Source organism: Loxodonta africana, chromosome 4 (assembly GCF_030014295.1).
Source record: "Loxodonta africana isolate mLoxAfr1 chromosome 4, mLoxAfr1.hap2, whole genome shotgun sequence".
Taxonomy (NCBI): Eukaryota; Metazoa; Chordata; class Mammalia; order Proboscidea; family Elephantidae; genus Loxodonta; species Loxodonta africana.
In genome coordinates, this window is record NC_087345.1 from 9,643,120 (window position 1) to 9,661,878 (window position 18,759).

Below are 18,759 nucleotides of genomic sequence, written 5' to 3' on the forward strand. Positions count from 1 at the left end.
TAGAAAGTCTGTCTACATAAATGTGTCCCGAGGTGGTGGCTCTCCCGCCAAGAAGCCAAGGACACATGTCTCCTAGTACCGGGGGGCCAGGTCCCCATGTGCACAGAGGGGCTTGTGGAAACCCTGTTGTCACTAGCTGCCATCGAGTCGGCCCCCATGTATAGCACCTTTTTGTGCCACAGGGTTTTCATGGGCTGATTTTCAGTAGATCACCAAGCCTTTCTTCCTGGTCTTAGTCTGGAAGCTCCACCGAAACCTCTTCAGCATCATAGCAACACACAAGCCTCCACTGACGGATGGTGGCTGCCCATAAGGTGCATCAGCTGGAATCGAACCCAGGTCTCCAGCATGGAAGGTGAGAATTCTACCACTGAGCTACACTGCCTTCCTGGAGCACTCCTCAGAAACTATTGCTTTCATGCTGGCGACCAACCAGCAGAGCCTTCTCAGTTCGTGTGAACAGTCTTGTCTTGTGACGTGTTCCCGTAGCGGCTTTCCTGCCAGGCCACGGGAGGGGGAGGTGGAGGCAGGCTCCAGCGGGTCTTGGCTGCGTGCAGCCGCCCCAGGAAAGAGCTCAGACCGCGAGGACTTGGTAAATCTGAGGAATGGCGTCCCCTGTGAAACCGGCGTGGACACTGCCAGAAACCTAAAGCCCCTGGTAGATGGAAACACCTTAGAAACAGGAAGAATGGCGCCTGGTCGTGAAGAACGCGGAAAGAAAGCATCGCTCGGGCCTTAACAGAAAGCCACAAACATAATGGCAACAGTGTCCTCCTTGAGCGCCCATTTGTCCAGCCAGTGCCTGTTTTGTGGTCAGGAGGAAATCCGATGTTGGAGGCGGACAAGCCCACAAGTTTGTGGAATGGGCAAAACCAGTCCGGACGGCCACCGCTGGAATCGCAGGCGTCCCTGCGCACTTTCTGTAAGCCCGAAAAAAGATGTGCCCATGTGGGCGCCCGTGCGCTGCGAGGGCCCAGGCCTGCTCGCAGAGCATTCTGGGGCAGGAGGCATCCTGGCCTCTAAGTCAGTGGTGGCGCGGACTTCTCTGCTCCTGGGGCTCAGACAAGTGTCTGAGGCACAAAGCTCAGGAGGGATCGAGCTTTGACCACGTGGGAAAGCCTTGAGCCGTTGTCGTCAAGTCAACTCTGACTCATGGTGACCCCACGTGTATCAGAGTAGAAGTGCACTCCACAGGGGTCTCTGTTTTTTTATAACACCTATTGAGATGTAGTTCACATACCATACAATTCTGCCATTTAGCACATACAATGGTTTTTAGCACATGCACACGGTTGTGCGACCATCACCGTCATTCATTTTAGAACATTGTCATCACCATAAAAAGAAACCCCGTGCCCATTGCCAGACACCCCCACTTTCCCCAAACTCCCTGCCCCAACGCTGGCTGCTCCATAGGTTTTCAATGGCTGATTCTTCAGAAGTAAATCACCAGGCCTTTCTTCCGAGATGCCTCTGGGTGGACCGGAACCGCCAAACTTCCGGTTAGCAGCTGTGCACAGTAACCATTTGTACCTCCTGGGAACTCCTGGAAAGCCTTAGAAATAAATTAAGAAAAAGGACGCACAAAGCCTCTGCTCTGACGTGTGTCGGTAACGCACGTGGGGCAGCCGAGGGCTCGCTAGGTGCTCCTGGCCCCTGCGGAGTGCGACGTGCTGAGCATGGATGCCACCACAGCTGAATGGGGGAGACCGGCGTGGTGACCACTCTGACAGTGAGCTGTCCCCTGTCAGAACAATCTGGACAATGCTGTCAGCCGAGTTTTCATGGTCTCAGGCCACTTCCAAAGGTGAGAGTAGGAGGAAGGCAGAGGGGGCCATGAGAGTGGAGAGAGCAAACACCACACCTGCGAAATGGTGATGAAACCTCCACGTGTGGAAATATTACCTATTTGAATAAGCTGCTTCTGTCAACTGAAAAACCAAAGAAGAAAAAAAACCAAACTCATCGCTGTCGAGCCAATTACAACTCACAGCAACCCTAAACTGAATACACTGTGGACTGCCAAAAGAACGAACAAATCCGTCTTGGAAGAAGTACAGCCAGAATGCTCCTTAGAAGCAAGGATAGTGAGACTGCGTCTTCCATACTTTGGACATGTCGTCAGGAGGGATCAGTCCCTGGAGAAGGACATCATGCTTGGTAGAGGGTCAGCGCAAAAGAGGAAGACCCTCAAGGAGATGGATCGACACAGTGGCTGCAACAACGGGCTGAAGCATAACGATTGTGAGGATGGCGCAGGACCGGGCAGTGTTTCATTCTGTTGTACACAGGGTCACTATGAGTCAGAATTAACTCGACGGCACCCAACAACAACAACAATCTACTGAATAAGCAGTAGCCCAGCAGGTGGGGCCTAGCCCAGTGAGGGGCCTGGTCCTTGGAGGCTGCTCTGCTGAGCGCTGCCCAGGACGCAGCCTGCCTGTGTGTCTGGCACTTTGCCAAATCCCATTTCAACCAAACAGCTGCCTGCAGAGGTCGTGGGCCACCTGATTTAAGGCTAGGGATGACACTTCCAAACCCAGGTGGGTAAGGGCCAAAGAGGAGCTGCCATCCGTCAATCCTATGGTTATAGACACGGCTCTTACCACCTTTTGACACCCCTCGCCTCCTGCTGCTTGGGGTGTATGGGCTGCCCCTGGTGGGGAGAGCCTGGTATGGCCCAGACACCCTAGTGGCAGGTCAGTCAGCATCCCCAGCTTGGGCCACACCCTGGTCCTGGGCAAGGCCAGTTGAGGACCCTGCTTGGAGCCCCCACGGAGCCAGGCATTGAGCCAGGTCAACTGTGCAGCCCGCTCCTTCCAGAACCTTCCCTGAGCGTCCTAGAAGCCACGGGCCATGGACGAGACCCCACGGTCAATGCCCATGGCCTTGCAGCTCGAGCTGGTGTGGGCCCCAGATTGAACCCTTGCAGGGTCCTGGGAGGGTCCCAGAAAGCGTCAGGTATCCCCAGCCGGGGCAGGTGGAGCCCACAGGAGGACGGGCCCTGCAGCTGCCCAGCCCCTCCCATCTCCACAGCCAGAACCCCCCAGGGAGGAAGGCCATCGCACAAGAGGTTAAAATTTTATTTGGCTTATAAAACACATTCCTTCATGCTCCTCTCAGGCAGGAAGCGTGGGACACTGCTTGGGTGCGGATAGGGGCTCAGCCCGGACCACCCGAGGCTGCTGGGGACTCAGACAGAACAGCAGGCCTATGGCAGTGAAAGCGTGGCAGCCACCACCACAGTGGCTCCTGACAGGCAGCGGCCGCAGTCCTCAGCTGGGCATCCTCACTCCGGGGACCGCCGGCCACTGCGCCGACCGCGGTTGTCCCTCCACACGCAGTAGTTGAGCGTGGCCGCGAAGGCCAGCCAAGCCAGATACGGGTACAGCAGGCGGGCAGCCACCGGGCTCACCTGGTACCAGGCCACAGTGGTGGCAGCTGCTGCCCCACCCGTCAACAGGAGGTCCACCAGGGCCTGCAGAGACACAGGAGAGGGGGACAGGGAGGCTGAGGCACCAGGTCTGCACAGGGGATGTGTCCAGCTCCCCCGCCACCCGTTGGACTTGGGAAGCACTGGAACCCCCATTCTGCCTTCCAGTGACATGGCCAGGCCTTCACCCCATTTTCAGCTTCAGTGCCCTCATCTGCGAAATGGGAACAGCCCCCCTTCCTCACCCGTGATGTGTGTACACGTGTGTGCCTGTACGTGATGGAGCCGCGAGAGGACACAGCACGTTTGAGGGCGAAGCAACCACCGCGAGGCCCCAGGCACCTGTTTCCTCCCCCGAGCTCCAGAGCCCTTGGAGAGGGCAACCCTGTTCTCCCAGCACTACCGTGAGGCCCAAACAAGATCGTTAAGGGAGAAATGTCTGCTGTAAACTGTCCCAGGCTGTCCCCAAGAGGTGACAGTGAGTGAGGTCACACCCCTGTGCATGAATTCCGCCAACTCAGAAAAGATCTTTTGAAAGAGAAGCAAACGTTGACTCGGTGGAGGTGGCCCCCAGCTTGCTGCCAACGTCTCTTCAGGCGCGGCGCCGAGTGTCATGTGGAATTTTCCGATAAAATGGCCACGAACCCTAAGCAGAGGCACCCTGGTGGCACTGTAGTTAAGTGCTTGGCTGCTAACTGAAAGACGAGCGGGTCAAAGCCACCAGACGGCTCCGCAGGAGACAGAGGTGGCAGTCTGCTTCTGCGAAGACTGCAGCCGTGGAAGCTCTGGGGGCAGTTCTACCCTGCCCACTAGGGTCGCTATGCACCAGGATCCACTCAACGGCAACACGTTTGGTTTTAGTTTGGTTTTAAATCCCAGCAACTGCATCGACTGCAGCCAGAGCCCCCAGGAAAACCTGCTGAGGGGCACTCCAGGGCATCGGTCCCTAAGAACTTCTAGAGACATTCTGGCTGCATCCGAGATGTGACGTCCCCACAGTCCTTGGGAGAGGCCAGAGAGACAAGCCGAGGCCATACTTACCCAGCCCATTTCGTGGGCACCAAAGAAGATCGGGGGCCATGCCCAGTTCAGGGCCAGCTGTCCAGCGTAGAGGCCCAGGGGGACCACGGCCTCTTCCGAGAAGCCCCCCAGCTCTTTCCAGACCAGGTAGGAGCCATACCTGCAACACAGCCACCTGTCAGAGCACCTGCCAGGAAGAGGCCAGGAGCCTCCCTGGCCCTCGGTGGACACTGTGAGGGCTCAGGCATGCCCCTGCTCTCGGGGAACCCAGGTCAGTGGGGGAGCCAGAAATTCTGCCCAAGCACTGCCTGCTGTGTGACTCAGAGAAGTTGCTTGACCTCTGCAGTGCAGTGAATTATTTAATATGGTCCTTTCTAGTCATAGTCTTTGTTAACTCCCACCAAATGACTGGGTGGGGCTATGCAAATGCAGTGCTTGTGGCTCAACAAGGGGATTGGATAGCTTGCTAATAATGTAAATAAGGTGCATGGAACCCTTGTGGGGGTGGGCTATGCAAATAATAAGGTGTATGGAACCCAGTTTTGCCATCCTTCTAGGCTTAAAATGACCCAACCCAGAGCAGAGGGGGCTTCCCTACTACCAAGAAACCAGAGCTAGGAGTGGAGTGCGTCCATTGGACCCAGGATCCCTGTGCTGAGAACCTCCTAGATCCAGGAGATAGACAGGGAGCTGTAACACCAGCAATGGTGAGAGATGGCGGCAGAGCCTGGAGGCGGGGCACTGGGCTTCCCAACCCATGGAGGGAGAAAGCTGCGCATCTTGGAGCAGGAGGCTTCCTGGCAGAGTGGGTGCCTCTGAGCACTTAGTGGTGGAGCTAAAAAGCTTTTTACACTTGCCCGAGCAGGACAGAGGCCAGGCTGAGAGGCTAAGGGCCAAAGAGACTCCTGCCTGAGGGCACAGCTGAGATGAGGCTGTCCTGATCAAAGAATTGTATACTGAGTATTTCCTGATCCTGAATTGTAACCTGTTAACTTCCCTAATAAAACCTTAATCATGAGGTGTGGTCTGTGAGTTCTGTATGACCAATGCAACGTTATCGAATCCAGCAGAGAAGTAGAGTGCGGTGGGAGGGACGGTTGGTGTCACAATTGGTAAAAAGGTTGGGGAGAGGAGTCCTGCCTGACCTCCGTCTCAACGATCAGCCTTGGGCTGTTGACGGTGGTTGATAATGACTCTCCTCCCCCGCTGTGAAGTCAGACAAGGTCACAGGCCCCCACCGCCATGCCATTCTCACCACCTCTCTGGGTTACCTCACAAGGTTGCTGTGGGATTTGAGTTAACACATTTCCTGTGCTTAGGGCGGTGCCTGGTACATTGTCATCATCATCAGTGCTGCGAAGGGGGAGGCACATGGGGTTTGTGGGTGAAGGGGGGGTTCCTAAACCACACAGGGATGCTGCACAAAGGACAGAACATTTGGCCTGGGCCCTGGAGGACGAGTGGGAGTTTGCCAGGGAGAAGGAATAGAATGTGCAAAGGCTTAGAGGCAGGCGTGAGATCCTGAGTGGGTCTGTGTGACCACAGGGTGAGGTCTGCGGAGGGGGATTGAGGGGAGGGGTGACTGGAGAGGCAGGTGAGGCTTTTCTGGCCTCGAGGGCAACACCACCACCAATAATAACAGCTAATGCCTTTTAGCTCTTACCTGCACCAGGCACTGCTCTAGCACTTTCTAAGCATTAATTCATTCCACCCTCATGACAATGCCATGAGGTGGGCAGTACTATCACCCCCATTTTACAGGTAGGGAAACTGAAGCACAGAGGTGAAGTCACTGCCTGAGACCTCTCAGGATTTGAACCCAGGGGACCTGGGGCTGGAGCCTGGCTCTTAACCAGCAGTGAGAGGTTTGACCTTATCCAGGGCCACAGGGAACCACCAAGGGAGTGGCTCAGTCCCATTTGTGCTTTGGCAGGGTCTTGATGGTGGCAGGTATGTGTGTGTTGGGGGAGATGCCTGGAGGCTGGAGCAGGTAGAGGCAGCAAGAGCGGTGCCTGTGCCAGGGTCCTCCACATGGGAAGTGATGGGGACCCGGCTGGGCAGAGCCTGCAGCAGAGAACACTGGAGAAGAAGGGTGGGAGGCAGACCACACCTCCTGGGCGCAGTCCCCACAGGAACCACCAGGGGGTGCCTTCCCTGGTCTGCACTTCCTTCCTGCATCACATCCCAGGGGGCCTTTGAGGCCAGACTGCTGCCCAGAGAGCGGAAGGGACTAACCCGGGCAGGCAGAGGAGCTCTTGCCGGGTCCCTACGTCTAGGAAGGCCACGTGTCCCTCCTCTATAAGACTAGGGTTGTGAGGATGAGGCAGGTCGAGGCCCGGCGCCCTGCTGGGGCTCAGGGCACGACAACAGGAAAGCCAGCTGCAGCAGAGTCAACTCCAGCTTGCAGCAACCCCATAGGTGTCGGGGAACTGTGCTCACAGAGTTTTCATTGGCTAATTTTTGGACGTAGAGGGCCAGGCCTTTCTTCCTAGTCTCTCTTAGTCTGGAAGCTTCCCTGAAACCTGTTCAACGTCCCAGCAACAAGCCTCCACTGACAGGCAAATGATGGCTGTGCCAGGAAGTGAACCCGGGTCTCCCACATGGCAGGTGAGAGTCCCACCACTGCGTCACCACTGCCCCAAGCAGCTGCCGTCAAGTTGATTCCGACTCACGGCAACCCCATGAGTGTCGGAGTAGCCCTGTTCTCACCGGGTTTCCGGTGGCGGATTCTTTGGAAGTAGATGAGCAGGCCTTCCTTCCAAGCCACCTCTGGGTGGGCTCGAGCCTCCAACCTTTCAATTAGCGGCCGAGCACCACTCAGGGACTCCCAATGCACAGCAGCTACCGTTACTGACGCCGTGGTTATTTATCCTCAACCGAACTGTCATCAGAGGCGTGCACGCTGGTGACCACAGCAGCACTGACACTGCTCTGAACGTGACACACAGAGGCTGGCTGAGCCCGGAGTTGTGAAACAGCCAGGATGCCAGTGTGAGGTTACGTCACCCTGGCGGCCTCTCCCCAGGGGCCCAGGAAAAGAAAGTTGGGTTGTGCAACCAGTGGGCCCCACAGCTTTCTCCTACCTGGTGGCTGCCAAACCAGGCTGGTGAAATGGCTGCTCCAGGTCTGCCCCACCAACTGCCCCGGGACCTGTAAGCGGGGGATGGCCCTGCCCAGCCTGCTCGGGGGGACCAAGCCTGACTGTGCAGGTCAGCGCCGGCCCACCTACCCCATAGCCGAGTAGAGCGTGCACCAGATGGGGCTGAGTGTCCAGTAGGGTGGGTGCCAGGTTGGCTTCTGCAGGCTGGCATACCAGTGGAGACCCTCTCCGTGGATGAAGTGGGAGCTCAGGAAGCCCCCCAGGCCAGGTACCAGTGTGAAGCCCAGAGCGGGCACCCAGGATGGGGCCATGGCTGCTGCAGCTGCTGCTCTGGAAAGTTCTGAAAGAGAAGACAGGGCTTTGGTAAGAGTGGGAGGTGCCCCAGAGTGGGGGCAGGTCCCGAGGACTTGTTGCCACAGACCTGGGGTCAGGCCATGGGCTCCTTCAGTGGCACCTGGGGTAGGTGTGTCACCAGACCCAGTTCACTGACCAGTGGTCGACGGATCAAGAGGTGTAGAGAAGCGAGAGGCAGGGAGGGGCTGGAGTCACACCCGCATCCCTCGCCCAAAAGCTCAAGTGCCTCTCTTCCACCCAAACTCCTGACCCACCCAGAAGGCTGCCCCTGCATGGCCGGGAGCCTCAGGTGCCCCTCCCTCCAACTCAAGTTCCACCTCAGCTCCTGCCCCAGCTGTGAGGGTCCTGCACTCCCCTACCCTCATCCTTGACCTTGGGTCTCCTGGCAAGAGAGAGCCTCCTCTCTGCCACCTCGTCCAGAGAAGCTTCCCCAGGCCAAGTGCCAGCCCCTGGGGGCTCTATGGGGCCTGCGTGAGCCTTCTCCCAGGTCAGCCCATTTATACCCTGCTTCATCCCAGACTAACTGCTAATGGCCTCCTTTTACTCTCCAAAGTGTCCCTTTTACAAGTGATCAGGGTTAATATCGCCAGTTGTTACGGACTGAATTGTGTCCCCAAAAAAGGTATGTCAACTTGGCTAGGCCATGATTCCCAGTGTTGTGTGGTTGTCCATCATTTTTCATCTGACATGATTTTCTTACGTGTTGTGAATCCTGCCTCTATGATGTTAATGAGGCAGGACTCAACCTATAAGATTAGGCTGTATCTTGAGTCAGTCTCTTTTGAGATATAAAAGAGAGAAGCCAGCAGAGAGACAGGGGGATCTCATACCACCAAGAAAGCAGGCCTGGGAATACAGCATGTCCTTTGGACCCAGGGTTCCTGCACAGAGAAGCTCCTAGCCCAGGGTACGATTGATGATAAGCACCTCCCCCAGAACCAACAGAGAGAGAAAGCTGTCCTCTAGAGCTGGGCACCCTGAATTTGGACTTCTAGCCTCCTAAACTGTGAGAGAATAAATGTCTCTTTGTTGAAGTCATCCCTTGTGGTATTTGTTACAGCAGCACTAGATGACTAAGACATTTCAACACGGTGAACCCCCCATACAACTTACTCACACAAACGGGCCACACTTCCACGGCATTCTTGCCCAAAATGCATAACCCCAGCCAGTCACGGGAAAAACCAAACTATCCTGCACGAAGGAGCATTCTACAAACAACAGAGCAGGATTCTAGCCGTCTTCAAAAGTGTCAAGGTCGTGAAAGACAAGGGAAGACGGAGGGAACCATCCCAGACTGCAGAAGACTAAAGAAAAACAGCATCAGATCCCAACAATGTGGGGCCCTAAGTGGGATCCTGGAACAGACGGAGGACAATAGTGAAAAACAGGGGATATTCAACTAAGGTCTGTAGTTTAGTTAGTAGTACTGTGCCAGTGTTAATCTTCTGGGTTTTGTCACTATATTATTAGAGGAAGCTGGTAAAGGGCATACGGGAACTCTTTCTACCATTTCGCAACTTTTCAGTACGTCTAAACTTCGTTCAAAACAAGACATTTAAAAAAAAAAAAAAGTATCCTAGTTTGAACAATAAATTGCATGGTCCCCTATCTCATAAGACCAGACTTAATGGTCTGACTGAGACTAGAAGGACCCCGGTGGTCATGGCCCCCAGACCTTCTATTGCCCCAAGACAGGAACCATTCCTGAAGCCAACTCTTCAGACAGGGATTGGACTGGACAATGGGTTGGAGAGGGGTGCTGGTGAGGAGTGAGCTTCTTGGATCAGGTGGACACTTAAGCCTATGTTGGCATCTCCTGCCTGGAGGGGAGATGAGAGGGTGGAGGAGGTTAGAAGCTGGCGAAATGGACAGGAAGAGAGAGAGTGGAGGGACAGAGCAGACTGTCTCATTAGGGGGAGAGTAATTGGGAGTGTGTAGCAAGGTGTATATGGGTTTTTGTGTGAGAGACTGACTTGATTTGTAAACTTTCACTTAAAGCACAATAAAAATTACAAAAATTAAAAAAAAAAAATTGCATGGTCCCCTAACTAGTTCCCATGGACTCATGCTGACTCCATGTATGTCAGAGTAGGACTGTGCTCCATAGGGTTTTCAATGGCTGATTTTTTGGAAGTAGATTGCCAGGCCTTTCTTCCAAGCTGCCTCTGGGTGACTCAAACTACCAAGCTTTCCGCGAGCAGCTGAGTGCATGTTCAATATATGTTAACTGATCAGTCCCTCCTAAGTCCTCCCTGGGTCCCCCTGGTCCCCTGACACCCTCTCCTGGCTCCATTCACTACAAAAACCTGTCGCCCTCGAGTGGATTCCGACTCCTGAAGACCCGGTGTGTCACAGAGCAGAGCTGTGTTCCACAGGGTTTTCCTGACTGTGACTCTCATGGAAGTGCCTCACCAGGGCTTCCTCCCTGGGCGTCATGGGGTGGGTTTGAACCACCGATCATTAGGTTAGCAGCTGAACACAAACTGTTCGCACCACCCAGGGGCCTGCCTACCACAAAGGCCCCTCTGACCATCCACTGGCACCACACCACTCCTGCTCTGAGACCCTTGGTACTGAGGGGAGGGTGCTCATGTCACACTGCCACAGCACCCAGTTGGGGCTCAGGAAACCCCAAAGAGGGCTGGCTCCAGCTGATAGAGCATGGAGTTTGCCACCCAACTGCCCTGTTGGGCACAATAAACCAAGGCCCCAAAGGGGTGGTGACCTCCCCAAGTCCTGAGCCCTGTGCTCCTGCCCACACCCAGGCTGCCCCCTCGGCTGGCCCGGCTCCACTGCCACCGGAGAGTGAGAAAACACGGAGGTCAGACACCACACGTAGGGAACTTCTCCTAGGCAGGAGATTCCTGAGGCCCCTGGGGGACTGCCCAGATCCTGACTCTCCAGGCTGGGGCATAGTAGGCAGGGACAGAACCACCAAGCTGAGTCACACCAGGCTGGGCTGGGCTGGGCAGGATGGAGAGAATTCCGGTCTGGGATGGGGTCCAGGGAGGGCCAGGGGAGGGCCAGGGGAGGGCCAGGGGGTACCATGGCAGGGAAGGGGCTCTGGGCTCCAGCAGAGGCCAAAACAAACAAAAAAAACCAAACCGATTGCCATCTTGTCAATTCTGACTCATAGCGACCCTACAGGACAGAGTAGAACTACCCCACAGGTTTTCCAAGGAGCAGCTAGTAGATTCGAACTGCCGACCTTCTGGTTACCAGCCAAACTCTTAACTATGCACCACCAACCAAAGCCCCCATCGAAACTGTGTTTCTATCTCCTCCAGAAGGTAAGAATCCAAGCCTTGGCATTCCCTCTGGTCTGCCTGGTGATAACTCCCAACATCTGAGACTGCTTCCTCCTACATCAGGTGGGTCTAACCTGCCCTGCCTGCTCCACAGGGTCCCGGGGAGGGAGCAACGCTTGCCTAAAAAACTGTAGACCACTGAAGGGTGCAGATACCAGTGTTGGGGGGCACTTGCCCCATTTCCTCCAGGGAAAGCAGTGGCTCAGGCCAGACCCAATGCCGAGACCACACTGGCCATGTCAGCTGCTGGACACTCCTGGGTAAAATGCCCTTCACAGAAGGTCCCCTTCGAGGCCAGGGGCCACTCACAGGGGAGCACCCCCAAAACAGAGGCCTGGAACAGGACAAAGCAGAGGGCTCAGGGCGTGGAGTCAAAGAAGGTTCAAGGCCTTGCTCGACTCTGACTACCCTCGGGCCTATGGAGAACATGGCACTTGGTGGAATGTGTTACTTCATTTATTCTTCACAGTGACCACAGGGAGGGGACCTGCAGCTTCTCCCCTGAGACACCTCTCCCTTGTGGGCCTCATTAAACCCACTGTTGTCGAGTCGATTCTGACTCATAGAGACCCTATAGGACAGAGTAGAACTCCCCATAAGGTTTCCAAGGAGCAGCTGGTGGACTCAAACTGCCGACTTTTTGGTTAGCAGCTGAGCACTTAACCGCTGCACCTCCAGGGCTCCTTGGACCTCATTACTATTCCCATTTGCCAGACGAGAAAACTGAGGTGCGGGAGTCACAGAACTTTCCAGGTCCGAGTGATTCCAAAGCCACTACACCCTTCCCCCATCTTCAAGAGGAGACAAGGAATGGACACTGAACTGGGTCTGCTGGGCCGAAGCTCTGGGCGGGCCCACGAGATCACCCACCAGCGATGCCACTCGCCACCACACCCCCTGTCTCCTCGATCAGATCATTGGTAACATGCACTTGACGCCTGCCCCAAAGCCTGCAAGGCCGAGGGCGGGATGGAGGGCGCAGGTCGCTCCCCACCCCACCTCAGCCGTCAGCCCTCTGCCCAGCGCCAGAAAATTCCGCATTAATCTCTCCACCCCCAGTGCCAACAGGTAGGCACCAGACCTTACTTCAGCCTGGGGGCAGCTGGTTACAGGATCTGCAGCCCCCTCCCCATGTCCCTGGGAGGCTTCACTCCTGGCCAGGAGACTCCAGGCCCACCCCTGCCGGTGGGGTCTCATCTCCTGGGCCTCTGTGTCCCCATCTGTGACACGGGGGCTGACTGAGCCAGCGGGCCTCTGGGGACCTTCCTTTTCTCTGAGGTCTCCCTATAGAAGGTGACAGAAACTGATGCCCAGAAACAGAACCCTTTTCTCCTGGGCTGGACCCAGCCCCCCTGGAAGCCACTACTGTCTCAGGGACTTGTTTTCAGTCTCTCTTTCTTTAAATGACTCACGACTAATGCTCCTCATTAAAATTTTTGTAAAACTTTTGAATTATGAAAGTAACCACTGTGACGACGGGTAGGAAAAGTTCTGAAAGGACCCACGGGGCAGGGGTGGGGAGTTGGGGAGGGACCCCTGGGTGAACAAGGGTGGGGGGTTGCTTTATCGGGAATGACTGCTTTTTTCAACAAAGAGAGCCTTCAGGAATCAACTGCACAATCAAAGATAAGTAGACGAAAATACAACAAGAGAAACACAGCTTCGAAAATAAAATGAAAAAGCAACACTGTATGAGGTAAAAAGCAGTTCTCCACGCTCAGCCAAGCCCTCACCACATCCCTGAGGAAGCCACAGTCAACAGTTCCTGGAAGAACCAGCTGGATATTGTCACTTCTCGGCCACGCACAAAGGTGTGTCTACACACACGCGCACACACTCCACACACACACACATTTACACACACGCTTGTGCACACACGCATGCGTGCACACATACCCACACACACACATACGCACACACCAACCACATCAGGAAAGTGAAAGTGGCCTCCGGAGCTGGAGCTGGAGGGGGTTGGAGGCTAGGATCAGACCAGGGGTCCAAACTCTGGCTCCCACTTTGGCTATGTGCCCTTGGAGAAGTTTGCGGGTGAGCCTCAGTTCCTCCCAGCTCAAAGGGTTCCCTTGGGGACCCGGACTCCTTCTGAGCCTCCCTCTGGGGACTCAGGAGGCTACCTGCCTCCCTCCTGCGCGGAGACCTGCTTACCACCCCTCTTACTTGCTCCTCAGCTGTTCCGACGGGCAGTGGCCTGCGCGCTGGAGCTTCCTGGGAGCTGAGTGCTGCCTGCTGCTGCCCAGGGGCGGGGGTCCCCTCTCAGCCCCACAGACGCCCACCAGCGCCCCCGCCCACAACCCAAGGCCCCGCCTAAGGTCGAGGGCCTGCTGGGTGCTGGCGCCCTGAGCGGACGAGGCTGCACACAGACTCCGCGGGCACCATCTCCTTGCCCGTGACTCTTTCTGACGCTTTCACAACAGCCCTGTCACCCACCCCTAGGGGAGGCTCCAGTCCCACCCTCCTCTCATCCGCCCAAGAACACGTGGCTGGTAGCACGTACCCCTCGCCCTAACAGGCAAGGCAGAGCCGGCTCCGTGGCCGCTCCGGGCCTTTCTAAACCTGCAAACCAAGCTGGGGCCGTGGGCTTCCGCCAAGCTGGCGCCCGCACTCAGCAGGTTGTTCATGGGACAGCCCCACGTCCCCTCCAGCCCCACCCGAGTTCCTTTGTACAAGGGGCGAGAGGCAGGTGGGTCCTGGCGGCAGGTAGGTCCGCAGGCAGTGGGTACCGGGACGCTCCGCTCACTGTAAGCCCCTGTCCCAGCTAGAGCGCCAGAGCACGGACTGCGAGTCGGAGTGGGGGGACAGGGCTTAAAATCCGGCTGTGCCACTAAATGGCTTTGGGCAAATAGCACCCGGATTCGGTCTGCTTTTCCTCCCCAGTGAAATGCGAGTAGTGTCTGAATGGATCATGAGCCCAAGGCCTCCCTGACATTTTGCGATCCTAAAGGTGGGCCCGTGCGGGTCCCGCCCACGCCCACCCTTTCCCGGCCTCGCCGGGCTCCTGCGCGCAGTGGTTAGGGTCTGGGCCCTCGCCGCGGGGGGCGCATCCTGCAGGACCCCAGTCTCCGGCGGGGGGGGCGGGGGCAGGGGCGGGGTGAGGGCGGGGCAGGGGCGGGCCGGGACGGGGTGCCAGTGTTCCCCTCCAGCCTCCCAGCCCCGCACCCCACCCTGGCCGGAGCAGAAGGTGCAGGACCCGCACCCCGAAGCCGCCGCTGCCCAGGCTAACCCGGGAGCCGAGCCCCCCAACGCTGCCAGGCGGCCGCCCCTCCGGCCTCAGTTTCCCCGCCGGCCCCGCGCTGTCTGGGGTCGCCCTCGCGCGGGCCCCTTCCCGCCCCCTCCCGCCTCCCCGTCCAGTCCCGACTCACCAGCGTATGAGGGTGCGTTCTGGAAAGGGCACTGCCCTGCGGGAGATGGCGGCGAAGGTCCCCGGGCCGCCCCGCCCTGGCCCCCCGACCCCGCCCTACCCGGCCCCGCCCGGCTTGGCTGGATGCCAGCGGCGCGCTTGCACGGCTCCTGGGACCGGGAACTCCCTCTCGTTTCGGCTGCCTGGCCTACGAGACGCCCTCTTGCCTCCCTCCCCCTTTCCCTTTTCCCTCTCCCCGGCCACAAGCGGTCCCTTGGCTCCTTCTCCCCCAACTGGGGAACGCCGGACGCGGGGCAGACCCAGCCGGCTGCGCATTTGTCAACGCCAGGTCCCCGCAGGGTGTCCCAGGGCAGGTCGCTTCTCCTCTCCGAGCTTCACGTTTCCCATCTGTAAAATGGGGCAACAGACACCGAGGTGCAAAGAGGCAGTTACCTCGCCTGTTGACAAAGCCCTGAACGTTGTCCTGCACAGCAGCCTGTCCCCCATTCCCGGCGAGCACCCCAGTTCCTTTAGCTGTAGCCTCAGGAAGCCGCGCGCTGCCCTCTGCCCAAGAGTCCAGTCCTGGGTCAACCACTTTCTGGCCGGTTTTCCGTCCTCCACCTCTTCATCCGTAAAATGGGCACAGCGTCGTGGGACTGATGAGGATGCCCCACGGTAAAGCAGGCAGGGCGCTCGGGACAGCTTGGCGCTCATTGAGGGGAGGCAGCCACCGTCACCCCCTCCCGGGTGGGGACGCCTGGCTTTATCACTGCGGCCCAGGCTGCTTGGGCCACCACGGGCTGCAGCGGCCACATCTGCCCAAGCCGGTCGCTGCATAGACCTGCCGCCTCCTTGAGGACTGGCCAAAGCCGCAGTAGGCGCAGTGGTTGAGAGCTCCATTGCTAACCAAAAGGTCGGTAGTTCGAATCCACCAGGTGCTCTTTGGAAACCCTATGGGGCAGTTCTACTCTGTCCTATAGGGTCGCTAGGAGTCGGAATTGACTTGACAGTAAGGGGTTTGGGTTTCGTTTGGGGGGGGGTTGGGACACTTTTACCTTCCTGGACCCCATCCTCCATTAAAAAAAATTATATTTTTGACTGCATTAATGTAAAGACAAGTATAATCCAGGCTGGACTGTATTCATTTTTTCTTCTGATTAAAAAAAAAATTAAAACATTTCCGTGGGTTCCTAGATTCACTGTGGCCCCAGCCGCTGTTTCTACTGCAGTTACTGGAAACTCTAGCCTGGCAAAGCCTCCTACGTGCAGCCACCCGGTGGGAGGTGCCTGGCCGAGTGGCAAGCTCGCCCGGAAGACCCATCAGGAGAGGAAGCAGTGCCACTCCCCCCCAGCCTCACCCGGACTGCATGGGAGCTTTAAGTTCATGCGGGCACCCTTCCAGGGAGGAGTTTCTGTCCCCAAATACCTGCAGCATGCCAGAGCCAAAGGGAGGGAGGGGCTGAGAAGAAGCACCCAAGGCCATCGCATTGGCGAAGTTCACACCTACTGCACAGTTGAGAAATCTACACATTAGGGGGGGCCAGGGATTCACTCTGCAGATTCATCCTGCAGCCTCCCCATTACCTCTGTCTCCCTCTTCTCCCTCCCCACAGCCCCCACCTAGCCTGGGCAGCAGCCGTTGCCTCCCTGGGCAGTGGCCGGAGCCCCTAGTTGCCCCAGCTCCCCTCTCCTTTCCAGCTGTTGCAGGTACTCTGAGCATAGCCCTCCTCTGCTCAGGACCCTCTGTGGCTCCCACTGCCTTAGAATCCAGTGCAAGCCTGGTGTTCAAGGCCCTGCCAAGCAGGAGTCAGGCCGAAGACCCCTTCCCACCTCTGTGCTTTTGCACTGTGCCACTGCCTGGAGCACCCTTGGCCCCCCACCCTGGGCACCTCCACACGGCTTTCCAGCATCACCCAGAAAGCTCTCCTAGAACCCCAGCTCTGCACCTCCCTGACTCTGAGTGGGCAGTGACCGCTTCCCCTCTGAATCCACAGCCCTGACCACTGCGCTGCTCTTGGGGCATTTGGATGTGCCAGCCTCAAGGGTAGTGTATAGCGAGCACCTCAGGGTGCCCACGTCTGGGCTGAACCCTAGAGAATACAGCACAAGCAGATGGAGGGAGAAGGCTTGGGAAACACCCTCCCAGTCCCCTGGGGATTGATCCTACCTCACATGCTCAGAGAGGTGAAGTGATATCCCAGAGGCCACACAGCCCATCAGTGATGCAGCCAAGACTCACACCCCGAGTTCTGGGCCCTGCACTGTGGATCACTGTGCCATTTGCCTCCCAAGTCCAAGTGTGGTTCTAGTACAGTATTTCCTCGTATTTTACTTATGTGTTTATTACCTGAGTCATCTGTGTTTACTGTAAAGCAACTGGAAAATATAGACAAACAGAAAGAAAAAAATAAAGGCACCCACCCCTCCCATCACGTAGAGAAAAGCACTGTCGACATCTCTTCTGTATTTCTGTGCCTTTTCTAAGCACGCACCCCTGTTCTTTTACAGGAATGCAACATGCCATCAACCATTTTGTAACTTGTTTTCTTCCATCAGAAACTTCTTTCTACATTAACAAACATTTGTCTACATTTTTTTTAATTGTGAACGGTTTCATACACACAGAAATATGTATAAGATATACGTGCACACTTTTAAAAGGAGCCCTGGTGGCACAATGGTTAAGTGCTTGGCTGCTCACAAAAACATTGATGGTTCGAACCCACCCAGCAGTTGGCGATCTGCTCCCGTAAAGATTACAACCTAGAAAACTGCCCCTATAGGACAGTTCTACTCTGTCACATGGAGACGCTATGAGTCGAAACTTGATGTCACCTAACAACAACACTTTAATAATAATAACATTCCCCAGGTTAATAAAAAGAGCATTGCCAGTGCCAAAAGATCCCCCAGAACACCCTGTTCAGTGACTCCTCCCCACCTCCAGAGATGACTTCTATCTTGACTTTTGGGCTGAACATGCCCTTGCTTTGTTTTGGAGTCGTATTAATACCACTTATGTATGTTTTCCTGAGAACTGTATCGATTAGGTTTGAACAGCTGAGGGGCAGCTCACACCTGGCTGGGGGAAGGGTTGGGCCCTCTGGCCAGACCAGAAGACCCCTGGGAAGGAATACCTGAACGGAGCCTCCAGGACACAGACTGGCCTCAGTGCCTCTGATCATTGACAAGAGGCCCTTCTGGGGTAGTCAGAAGGCAAGGTCATGGGTAAGGCCAGGGGGGCACAGGGCTCCCTCAGTCAGGACATCTGGCAGGGCTCTGGCATGGGTATCCAGGCAGGAAATGCACAAAGAAGTGTGTTCTGTCTTCTGGCTTCTGAGCTCACAATGCCCTATGTTCAGCTCCCAGGAGTAGGGGAAGTTGGACACTTCTGGAAGGTAGAACCAGTGCCCTCAGCTGTCCCAGGCTTCATCATCTCATGGTGAAAACCAGCCAAATGCAAACAAGAACCTGGGTCAAGCTCACTGGACATTCCGTTCTTAAACAGGTGGTACAGTGGCAACGGAGATCTTGGTGATGACACCCTAAATACCTCAATATGTCTATGTCTTAGGTCATGCTGCTACCATCTGGATTGGCTTCTTGCAAGCCTGGTACACGTGTCATCCTGGGTACACCATCACCCTGGGAATGCCCTCGACCTGTCTCCTGGCTGGATCCTCATTTCCTGGATTGCACATTGTCTCGTTGAGCCCATTCTCCAGGAGTTCGTAAGAGTGCATGAGAGGTAGCACTTCTGAAATCTTGTATTTTATCGCCATGCTTGATTGACGCTTTGCTGAATAAGAATCCCAAATTGGAGATTATGGTCATTTAGAATTGCGTCTTCCAGCTGCCCTGTTGTTGTTGGGCAGGCTGAAGCCATTCTGTTTCTTCCGCCTTCCTATATGACCTGTTTTATTCTTCCTAGAATATTTTCAAATCTTTGTCCCCACAGTTCCGAGATTGCATCTTATCTGTGCTAGCACTCAGTGGGTCCTTTCAATTTGGAAATTCATATCCTTTATTTCTCAGAAATTATCTTGAATTATTTCTTTGATGATTTCCTTCCCTTTCTGAAATTCCTGTTACTCAGAATCCTGGACTTCTTGGGCTGGTCTTCTAGCTCTCTTTTCATTTCTACTTTTCATGTTTTTCTTTTCTTTTCTTTACCTTCTGAGAGATT

General features: G+C 55.9%; 1 protein-coding gene across 3 annotated transcripts; it reads right to left on the reverse strand.

The window, feature by feature from the left end:
- Positions 1–3,067: 3,067 nt before the first annotated feature.
- On the reverse strand, positions 3,068–14,676 carry TSPO (translocator protein). Of its 3 annotated transcripts, none has more exons than XM_010599282.3 (4): positions 14,596–14,676; positions 7,683–7,893; positions 4,475–4,613; positions 3,068–3,478 (listed from the first exon to the last, which is right to left on the reverse strand). In XM_010599282.3, exons 2-4 carry the CDS (start codon positions 7,862–7,864, stop codon positions 3,290–3,292), a joined length of 510 nt encoding a protein of 169 aa, XP_010597584.1. In that variant the 5' UTR covers positions 7,865–7,893; positions 14,596–14,676; the 3' UTR covers positions 3,068–3,289. The 3 variants fall into 3 exon arrangements, with proteins under 3 accessions (XP_010597584.1, XP_003419768.1, XP_010597585.1); XM_003419720.4 differs by lacking the exon at positions 14,596–14,676 and adding an exon at positions 13,394–13,507; XM_010599283.3 differs by lacking the exon at positions 14,596–14,676 and adding an exon at positions 13,382–13,470.
- Positions 14,677–18,759: the final 4,083 nt, after the last annotated feature.